This window comes from Aphelocoma coerulescens, chromosome 3 (genome assembly GCF_041296385.1).
Source record: "Aphelocoma coerulescens isolate FSJ_1873_10779 chromosome 3, UR_Acoe_1.0, whole genome shotgun sequence".
NCBI classification, from domain to species: Eukaryota; Metazoa; Chordata; class Aves; order Passeriformes; family Corvidae; genus Aphelocoma; species Aphelocoma coerulescens.
In genome coordinates, this window is record NC_091016.1 from 68,758,262 (window position 1) to 68,769,180 (window position 10,919).

At 43.4% G+C, this 10,919-nt stretch overlaps 1 protein-coding gene and 3 non-coding genes across 4 annotated transcripts; all 4 read right to left on the reverse strand.

Annotated features, from left to right (window-relative positions):
* Positions 1-1,043: 1,043 nt before the first annotated feature.
* Positions 1,044-5,050, reverse strand: RPS12 (ribosomal protein S12). The gene is made up of 6 exons (XM_069010746.1): positions 4,996-5,050; positions 4,805-4,856; positions 4,274-4,390; positions 2,463-2,565; positions 1,908-2,009; positions 1,044-1,138 (listed from the first exon to the last, which is right to left on the reverse strand). Exons 2-6 carry the CDS (start codon positions 4,816-4,818, stop codon positions 1,076-1,078), a joined length of 399 nt encoding a protein of 132 aa, XP_068866847.1. The 5' UTR covers positions 4,819-4,856; positions 4,996-5,050; the 3' UTR covers positions 1,044-1,075.
* On the reverse strand, positions 1,461-1,595 carry LOC138108872 (small nucleolar RNA SNORA33). Its single transcript, XR_011150093.1, has one exon. It is a non-coding gene; the product is annotated as a small nucleolar RNA SNORA33 (small nucleolar RNA).
* LOC138108873 (small nucleolar RNA SNORD100) lies at positions 2,077-2,163 on the reverse strand. The gene has a single exon (XR_011150094.1). It is a non-coding gene; the product is annotated as a small nucleolar RNA SNORD100 (small nucleolar RNA).
* LOC138108862 (small nucleolar RNA SNORD101) lies at positions 3,466-3,538 on the reverse strand. The gene has a single exon (XR_011150084.1). It is a non-coding gene; the product is annotated as a small nucleolar RNA SNORD101 (small nucleolar RNA).
* Positions 5,051-10,919: the final 5,869 nt, after the last annotated feature.

Sequence of the window (10,919 nt, forward strand, 5' to 3'; positions counted from 1 at the left end):
TGACATTAGCTGTAAAAACTACCTTAACGGAGAATTTCAGAGATGAGACTGAACACACAAAGTTTAGCAAAAGGATACAGACCTTGCAGACTTAAACAGGTGACTTCATTGAGTACACCTGAAAATGTTACTGGAGAAACCTCTCCAACCCAAGCCACCCAGATCTAGTTATTATAAAGTTGGGACAGGGCAAAAACTAAGAGACCCTTTAAGAGCCTAAAGAAGTGCTGGAAGAGAAGTGCATCTGAGCCCAGCTGGAAAACACGCCTGCCTTCACTCTCACACTTATGACCAGGGATATCAAGAGGGGTTACAAACCATAATGAAAATTTAAGCTGAAGTGCCTGAAAACAGATAATCATTCCCATCTCCTCAGCCACAGGTGCTCAGCCCCACATACTCACATTCGTATCTTGCACAACAGAGCAACTGCTTATGACTCACTTCACTTAAGAGCTGCTCTGCAGAAAATTTAAGACATATAAAACAACTTGCGAGAGAGAAACAAACCATAACTTCCAGTCTAAATCCCTTGTTTCTAAAAAACAAAAAACTGACAGAAACACAAGTTTTGAACATCAATTAACTACTACAGAATCCAACACTGGGCAAGTTAGGAGCCTCATCTGAGCAAGTGAGAACTTAACTACTTGGCTACCCTACCTACAGAAAACTACAGAATCAATCTACATGACAATACTAGTTAGAAGATGCTATCACTCACAGTTTAAGGCACAGGAACAAGGAGAACACATCTTGTGTCCATTAAGTTCCCTAAATAAATTAAGAAAGCATTTATAGAAATCCTGCAACATCTCAGAAGATCTGAGTGACAGTTAAGGCCATTATCTTCTGGGGTAGGAACAGCAAACAGAATTACCCTAAAATAGGAATGGCAGGGATCCCCACAATCTTTTCAGCAAACTGACAGAGTTAAAATACTAATAAACTACACCAACATTTGCTAAGTTCTTGCATCTTCTGATGCTATCCTTTGCAACTCAAAAGAACTGTTCCACAAACACCAAATCATTAATCACACATACACTAGACTGGTTCAAAATTTATTTGTCATTCATTTCTTGCACTTGAAGTACTCTTCGATGACATCTTTGGCCTGAGATTCCTTGCCATAGTCCTGTAACACAAAATAACCCATTATTAACATACAGATCCATCCTAAATTTTACAAACTGTTTTTTTACAAGGACAAATGGGATTCTGACACTTTATCACAAGAATTTCTAAAATTCCACACAAGTAAGCTCAAGCAATCTGCCAGTTTTTCCCTTGTTCTTTAATAAGGCTATTCAAATAAAGCACTGCTCTCTTTCATTCGAATGTAACACCCATTGACAGGGATGCAAACAAAACCTTTTTGGCTTAAAGAAACTAAAGTCAAGTATGTGAAAAAGCATAATTATGAAAATGCATGCAGAAGACACTAGTCTTGATTGTGAAGATGTAGCCATCTCTTGGGACCTCAGAGACCACAAAGTCTTCAAGGCTCGTACTGTGGCTTTATTTTGCCAGTGTTATTGTGAAATAAGCTCCGCAAAACATTTTGAAGTTGAGCGGACGTGCTGAACTGGCATTTTTTTCTGAAGCAAAGCTTCCTATCCTCTAAGGTAGGCCTTTGCTTTTAATGATTATTGGCAGGTAGGCACAGATACTTTGAGGACTCAACCATTAACTCACAAAATGTATTTGAGTATATAAATATGATAGGGAATATAAAACGTGAAAGTAGCTTATGTTCACTATGAACAATATAAAGCAACCGTTTAAAAAAAAAAAAAGGCTTTAGGAGCTGTATTAGCTGTATTTAACAGTTCCTTATCTAAAGCAACCTTGAGTACACTACATATTTCAGAAGTCAAGAAATAAGACATAATTAGCAATCTTACTTTGACAACCACACAGCTGCAGCCCACCACTTTGCGAGGTTTTCCTTCTCTGTCGATCTTGCAGAGACCCACCCATTCGCCCAGCTTTTTGTTGTCATCAACCTGTGCAGGGCATCACATCACATGAGAACTTGCCATTTCTGGCATACCAGGGTCCAGCCCAGCAGCTGCTGTACTGTCAGAAGCATTGGGTAACGGATGGCTGCTTTCCTCACAGGCATCAGCAGAGGGAGCCAAAGTATCATCATCGTACAGCTGGAGTCACAGGGACCCTTCTCCCACACTCCCAGCAACAATTCCATTTCTTATTCAATAGGACACCAGAATTCACTTTTAACTGTGCAAAATAACCAGTCTACACCCCTTGCCATTTGCATCCACAGGTTTTTACTGTGGCAAAACGGCAATCACACAGAACTAGAACAATCTGCTGCTAAGGGAAATTCTGCCTAGGTAAGCCATATGCAGAATTACAGCAGTGTTCTAAAGGTTCAGCTCTCTACATACTGAAATAAACAAAACTGCTCCAAACTTGTGTCTTAAGTTGCCACTCACCTTTATTAAGTTGATCTGATGTTCTGCACAGAGTGCTTCAACTAATTTTACATATGTGGGTTCATCACAATTTGAAGCCAGAACACAGAGATGGGCTTGGCGTCTAAAACAAAATGAGAACTGACAGATGTTACTTCAGATACTACCTGAAATTTCCTGATCATCAAAACTGAAAATAACTGAATTCAGCACATGCATTTCTAGAGAACCACTTCCTAAGTTTTAATTTCTGGTTACGAGACACCATAAGCTTTTGAAATACTGAATATACTTTTGATGTGATTTGTCACTTTTTATGTTTGTCATACATACCTAACAGGCTATTCATACACTGTTAGCTCTATCCTCAGATTCTATTCTCATTTTGAAAGCTTCTAAAAATCCCACTAAATAAATTCTCAGCCACTGAAAAAAGATCTAATGACTGGATAAACACCAGGTCCCCTAGAGAACTGGTGTCATTCCTACAAAGCAACCAAGTTACAAGCTGCTTTTTCTTATTTACCACAGGTTACAGTAATTTAACATTAGAATTGTAATAACTAAAAGCTTGAATTTCCATGTCAAGGTGTTATAAGTTCTTCAGAACAATCTTTTCTACTTACGTTCAAAGAAGCTGTTATGACAGGGCCCCAATTCTAATTAGGATCTTTGTATACTGTGGTACAATGTTAAGATACCAAAGGGATACCTGACAACAGAGAGAGCTGAGTAGGTCTTTTATGCTTAACCTAATGCAATGTGACCTCTGCAAACAGAGTCAGTTTTCCCTAAAAAGACCTTCTTTATCAGGAGTGTCACCAGAATGCCAGAAACGTTCTCAAGCAAGAACCATCACACACAAATGTGTACAACCTCATACATACATCATCCTTTTTAACACAATATCACTTATGAAGCTGTAGCTGAACTCAGAAGAACTCATACTAACTGGTTGTCAGACACACAAGTTCTATTTCTCTGCCCTTGTTTAGTGCCTTGTCTCAGAGGTTTCTGCATACAGGTTTGTCAGACAGCAGTTATCACTCATAGGACGAGTGCAGGGGTATCCGACATACTGAAGTCATCACCCAAACACTGCAGCTTTACATTTAAGTAGCTTTTTCTCTCAAGGAAAGTATAGATTTGCACATCAACACAGAGAGGTGTGTATGTATGCCTATATACATACAGATATACTTTGCCCTTTAAAAGACCATAACTAATTACCCGATGGCTGACACCTAAGAAGCTCAATACTGTTTTGATACTGCACCTTAACAATTACTTACTGTTGCAACATACCAAAAAAAATTTTAAAAAAAATTTTAAAAGTATAAGAAAGTTATGAATTTAAGACTTTTTCATAAAAACAAAACCAACTCTTCCAGGTTAACTGTGAAATACATATTAAGCCGATTCAAATTTTACAAAGCTTTGAGACGACTTTATCGCTTCTTAAAACATAAGGGTCCTGAGCCCCAGATTTTCATAGCTACAAACAGCGAGCACCATTCCATTTTCTCCACAAAACCCATACACCCACATGAACACTCGATGGCACTGGGGCCACAAAATGACAGAATCTAATGCACCAGATGCTGCTGTTCTTGAATCATCGAGTTTAGTGTCTGTATTTTAAGATCCCACTTTAAGACTCCAAAACAGAGGTTACAATAGACAAAAATTACTGGCAGAAAACTATAATCTTGAATAAGTTTTAAACTGAACCCCTGGACAAAATGGCCACTGCAAGTGTTCAATATACCTCATCACAAGGTCTCACCCAGTTTTACTACTCACAACAGAGAAACTGGTGACACCACACTTACTTGTCCAAGGCTTTGGCTGCTTCACGGATACCGCGAGCAAGGCCATCATGGATAAGTGCGGTCTTCAGCACTTCTTGCAGAGCGGTGTTAACATCCATTACACCTCCAGCAGTAATGCTAAAGAGAAGACACATAGTGTTCTGATCGCGCCAACATGTTACAACTAAAAGCAAAAGCTTCCCGTTCACCCGCAAGCATCCGGCCATTGAAAAGTACAGATAAGCAAGTTAAAGAACAAAGCCAAAGGAATGAGTGACAAAGGATGAACGGGAAAGAAGCTAAGGCATTAAATCCTCCTGGCGAGCCACCGGGCCGTGCTGCCTCCATGCTCCTTTAAGGGACACGAGGGCTCCACGCGCCCAGAGGCCCCGCCAGGCGGACCCAGCGCCCATCTCCCGGCCTGCAGGAAGCATGCAGCAGCACCACGCCGGGGCCTGTGCGCATGGCACAGCCGGAGCTCCCCAGCCCGACGCGCAACGGAGCGACCCGGCCCCTCCGCCCGCCGCCCCCGACGGCCCCGGCCCTGCTCACCCTTCCTCGGCCATGGCGCTCTCGGTGGGTGCGGTCCCCGCCCGGGTTCCTGCTGCAAATACAGACACAGGCCGCCCCGGTGAGCGGCGCCGGCCGCCCCGGGGCCCCCGCCCGGCCCGCTCCCGCCGCGATGCCCCGAGGGCCGGGGGGATCCCGCCCGGCCGGGCCCCGGCGCCATCGCGGACACTCACCCGGCACCGCCGCGCGCCGCTGCACAGAGAGGGGGCGCGCCCGCCGCCGCGCGCTCTTATACTGCGACAGGACCCCGACCTGCGCGCCTGCGCGCGCCGGGGCTGTCCGCCGCGGTGCCTGATCATCAGTGTGCTCGTCCCGGGTGCATGGGAGAGGGAGGTTTGTGCGCGTTTGGAAGCGCGAATTAGGAAGCGGTGTGCAACAGCAATTAACGGATGAAAGTGAATCGCTATAAGCAACAACTGCAAATTGGCTTTGTCAAACAAATACTCTATGGGAGATACCTCTGCTGTTATCAATGACTGCAGCCTGCAGCCACAGCAGGATCTTCAATAAGGATTAAGTAAAGCTTCGCAAGAAGGTCGGTTTGTTATTTTCCAGGGAAAGAGTGGTGCAAATTAAGTCTCCGAAGGAAAACTATCACCCAAGAGGCTCCTTTAAAAGAAACATTGTTCTTTTAATGAAAAAAAAAAAAAAACTTTTAAGTGCTTAAAACATCCATTTGATTTGGGGGAGCAGCGTCCGGGGGGAAAACTAACTGCGACAGCTGGACAGGGGTCACCTGGGTCTGCATCACTGGCTAGAGTCACCTGGGCTGCTTCCCTAGAGCAGGAAGTACACCTGGTGCTGCCAAAGCAGTCTGGCCTCGCCTGGCACTCTTCCTCTGTCGCTGATGGGCAAGAGATGGGGAGGAGCATGGGGAACACACCTTAATTCCCTCCTCTGCCAGCGGGTCACAGCACTGAGCTGTAGCTCGGAAACCTCACAAGTGCGACTGCTCGCCCCTGTTCCTGCCAGGAGCTCTCACACACGGGTGATTCAGCTGATTGAGAGGTCATCACAGCCACCGCGTTGAAACGTGTTCCTTGTGTGAGTGCTGTCAGTCTGACACGGGGTTCTGTCCATCCCAGCTGCCTCAGACTGGATGACTTGGCTGTTGGGGACACTACATGTCACCATCTTTGTAAAAAGTACATAGTGACAAAAAATAAGAGAAATAGGTAACAAATATCAATAGCCATGGTTTGTGGCTAATGCAATCAAACACATTTGTCACCAGCATTGTCAGCCACCTTTTCCACGATATGCTCTTTTTAGATCTTCCTGGTGTTGCCAAGCAGCAGGATGTAGGCTAAATCCAGGTAGGGAAGAGACACTGTGCACAAAGCTACTCACCAGAGCTGGGCAGGGCAGGGGAGGACAGAGAGGGAAAGTGGAACCTGCTCAGCCATCTCGGTGCCACCCCACTTGCCTGCAGCTCAGGCAGCACAGCCTTTCAGAGCCTGCCTGGGGGAAAGGCCTGGCTGGGGGCTGCAGGAATTCCAGGCTCCAGCTGAGACACAGCTCATGTCAACTCTGAGGCAGTCACATACATTTGCATTACAGAGCTCTAGAAGGGGCAGAAGCCAACCTCTGAGAAAATCATGGAGAGAGAAGCACAGTACGGAGGCTCTCCTCTCCCTGCCAGCAGAGCTACCAAGGACAAAATGGGTAGGAACGACACTGCCCACTGCTAACGCGAGCAGCCTCTGAGGTGCGTTTGGCACCTCCAACCCTGCCGTATCTTGCTTGAAACTCTGAACTGCAACTCCTGTTGCAATACCCCAGTGGGCTGCAACCACTGCAGTCCAAACACAGATACTCTAAGTTAGCAGCTCCTCTGAGACGTGGTCCTGACTTCTTCCCTCCTTCGTCCACAAGAAGTGCAAACATGTAATTTCTTTTATTCTGCTCAGACCCCAGAAAGCATGCAAGCACACACAAATTATACTGCCCACTTTTTTCCCCATCTCTTCAGGGGAAAATGTTTTTCCCTATATCCATCCATCATTTAATCTCCTTGTGCCCTTGAAAAGCCCCAAAGGCACCTTATCTATAGAGTAGTTTTTGTACTGAATGGAACAATATACCATTATCTCCTCTAAAGGTCTTGAAAGGATAAGAAGTCTGTATGCAGCCTAAGACACATCAGTATCTCTATGAAGAGCTATACACATTCAGCCCAGGAGATGGAAGTATGCACGTCTGAAAGCTTTGTGTTACAGCAAAAATTATAACAGTCAAAGTATAGTTTGTTCTAGCAGCAGAACATTCAAAAGCAGTTTTCCTTGCACAGTTGCAAGAAAACAAAGCTGTGCTGAGATAAAAGCTGTGTATGTGTAGAGAGGAGGTTTCCACTGACACCGAACTCTGTGTGGAAATGTTGGTATAGCCTAGTAGGAGCATGTTATTTGTGTGTAATAACTAATGGACGTGTGTGATCCTGTTGGAAGGTCTGCTTCACTGCACAGTGTGATCTTAGCATTCAGGTGGGTGTTCTGCATGCTGTTGGCACTACTCCACCTGCTCCACCTTTCTGTCCATATTCCTAGAAGGAGTAGCTAGTTTCTTAAGCTCTGCATTTTCCCTCGGAGTTATGTTCATTGAGCACCCTGCAGTTCAAATGCCAGCATACAGCCATGGGGAATGACATGTTTAAGCCAAGGATTGCAGTCCTGTGCTAAAAGTACTTCTAGTGCACTTGAGGTTGGGTGAGTGGTGTAACCAGAGTGCTAGAAAATGAGGAGCTGCCAGATGCAGGGCAAGAGCCTGCTTGGGTTCTAAAGGGCTGAGGTGGTGTCAGTGCAGACACTGACCTGCAGCTTCACTGAGCAGCTAGCCCCAGAAGAGGAACTTGGTCCTCTCACAATTTGGTTATATTATAAACAGCATAACATGCTACCTATAAACTTGGATTTGGGGAGAGGAAGACAAGCTAATGTCACATGGCATTCAAGAATTTTGATTCTCTCCAGCCTGCTGTTCTGAGTGATCCATTTGGACTCTTGCTGCATATATTTAAAAATCCCTTGATTATAGCTACTACCCTTTGTGCTTGCCATTCAGTTCCTTAACTCTCCCTGACTGTTTCCCTTTCCAGGCTGGCAGCCTTCCTCTTTTTTTCCACTCTGATCAAAATGGGAACTGAACTTGGGGACTTTTTCAGAAGAGCAGTACTGCAGTGAGGCTCTAATAGTTCACTCTTGTCTCAGCCATCCTCTTCCTGCTCCTTTTTCCCATTATCTATTTCTCTCCTTGTCTCTTGCTCTGGTAACCTTTACCTTTCCCTTTAGCTCACCCTGGCAACCACAACCCATATTTTCTTCAAAATGTCAGACTTCAAGGGTAGTTTAAGTGCCATATTGTAAATTGTGGAGACTCAGGAACTGAGTAATGAGCAGTACAGACAGTGGCACAGTGTGGTGAGGCAGCCACATAGGCAGATGAAAGTATCAGGTATTGCAAACTCCCAAGAGAGGTCCATGACATTGCTAAACTGAACAATCAGTTCTCAACAATCCTTGCAAAAATGTACTTTCATCTGACATCTGTCTCTAGAAATACAAAACACAGGCATGTGCAATAAATAAATGTCATAGGATAGAATGATTTCATTTTCCTTGCAAAATAGAAATGATTTCTCAGTCTTGTGGAAAATTAAGCTGGAAGTCTTCTTGTTCTATATCCACAGTAGTGCTGCTCACCAGCCCAGAGGGGAGAGATATGTATTTCCAAGTGCCTCCAGGTGCAGAAAAAAGCAGCCACCCATGTGCAAGAGATGTCTGTGTCAAGTTTCAAGTGCTTGGAGGAATTATGGAAAGACCGTTCTGGAGTCTCAGAGAGAGGACAAGCTATGGTATTTCAACACCAATTTGAAATTAAGTAAGGCCTTGATTCATGATAACTGAGCAAAACAGCTTGCTGGTTTCTGTTGCCTTCCACAGATTTTGCATTAGATGTTCAAAGGATGTGGTTATCATGTGGTCACGTTAGAGTAATTTTAAACTATTTCCCAATAACATTGTGCAGCTGCTGACAAAAAAAATTAATATGATGTAAATATGCACTAAGGATTTCTTGATTGCAATGCAAAAGTCTTTCTAAGATCTCTACAACTATACAGAGCAATAACAAGGAATATGTATTCCCACATGTGCTGAGTATTTCATAATGTCCTGGATATCCAAGAAGGAAGCCACTCTTAAAGCAATTGTCCTTAATATGTTTTCACCTTGTGGACATAAGCCATGAATTTGACTCTATGTCTAGTAGTTATAGAGAACTAGTGCTCTAAGCCTTGAATTCTACATACAATTTGGGATCTGAAAGAAAAAATACATTTTATTAAAGTTGTTGCAGATGTGACATAAGCAAGTAAGGCTTGTATGCTTTTAAAAAATATATATTTTTCTTAGACTTGATAAAGTGTTGTAATAGGCTGGTAACAGGTCCTGGTTCAAAGGTTAGCAAGTATTTTTGCTGTACTAGTTTTGGCTGGGGTAGCGTTATTTGTCTTCACAGTAGCTGCTATGGGGCTGTGTTTTGGATTTGTGCTGAAAACAGTGTTGATAACACAGGGATGTTTTAGTTACTGCTGAGCAGAGCTTGCACAGAGCCTTTTCTGCTTCTCAGCCCACTGCAACAGTGAGGAGGCCAGGGATGCACAAGGAGCTGGGGGGAATTCAGCTGGGACAGCTGACCCCAACCCACCACAGGGATATCCCATACTGTATGGTGTCCTGCTCACCATATGTAGAGCTGGGGGAAGGAGAAGAAAGTGGGGGACATTTGGAGTGATGGCATTGTCTTCCCAAGTAATGGTTACATGTGATGGAGCCCTGCTTTCCTGGACATTGCTGAACACCTGCCTGCCCATGGGAACTGGTGAAGAAATTCCTTGTTTTGCTTTGCTTGCGTGCATGGCTCTTGCTTCACCAGATAAACTGCCTTTATCTCAACACACAGGTTTTCTAACTTTTACTCTTCTGATTCTTTGCCCAATCCCACTGGGAGGGAGTGAATGAGAGGATGTGTGGGGCTGAGTTGCTGGCTGGTGTTGAACCACAATGGTAGGTTACTAAGAATATGTGAAGAATTAACAAGTGTGTTCTATCAACAAGTTTCTTTTGGCAATAATTAGCAGTGCATAAGCAAGGAAGTTCATAGCCATGTTTCATTATTGGAGTCATGCATCACTGCTACTTCCCACACTTCAGCCTTCTGCGCACACTGACTTTGTGGAAATCTCACTCCATGGGCTTTGTTGGATTACTCATATGTAATTATTAATGAGAGGAGGATTGGGTTTTGAAAGTAGCTGGAAGCTATAGAGTTAAGAGTCTAGGCTGGAAGGAGCAAGTAGTTGGAGTAAGAACTCTTTCATCTCCTGAACATGGTTGACTGCATCTCTAGCCACAAAAATGAATGCTTTAGTCTCTTGCCACAATTTTAATCTTTCTCTACAAGTTTCTCTTATTCACTCTATTTGTGTGTCATACTTTGCATATATGATGTTTTTGTTATTATCCTTTTGTTGTGAACTCATGATGACTTGCAAGTGCTCTTCCTCTTTCTTTTCTTTTTTTTTTTTTTCTTTTTTTTTTTTCTTTTTTTTGTGGAAGGGAGGTAAGGCTGCTCAAGAAGCAATATCTATGGAAAGGATTTACGTTTATGTCTTTTTCTAGAGGCAGACAGGAAAAGATCACAGTAGTTCTTAGGGACTTTTCAATAGCCATAATATATGTCACACAAAATATATTGTCAAAATAGGCTTCAGCAAAGGAACATGTTGCATGTTTGCGGCTGCTAAATAGCTTTTAAGTTTCCTAATCTTGTGGTAAGAAAGTAGTTCTGCTTTTTTTCCTGTCATGTAGAATGTGAGATTCTAAAGTTAGGTACATGGCAACATTTGTTCTGAAATGTCCTTTTTAAGCATCTTAATACTGTAACTAGTGACTAGATAGAATACTGATAGCTTAGTTAAAATAGTGCTTTTAAAATGTAATTACTGCTTTTTCTCTTCAAGCAACAGGCGGTCTGTCTCTTATTATTATGTTTGGAAGTGATCCTCAGCTCACACCTCGTCTCCTTGCTTACTTTCCCG

What these genes read in the sequence shown, in the direction of transcription:
- RPS12 (XM_069010746.1), bottom strand. An exon ending in GCAGCCAAAGCCTTGGACAA is followed by an intron (nt 2,566 to 4,273) that starts GTAAGTGTGGTG and finishes ATTTTGTTTTAG; the next exon opens with ACGCCAAGCCCATCTCTGTG. An exon ending in GCAGCTGTGTGGTTGTCAAA is followed by an intron (nt 1,139 to 1,907) that starts GTAAGATTGCTA and finishes TTTGTGTTACAG; the next exon opens with GACTATGGCAAGGAATCTCA.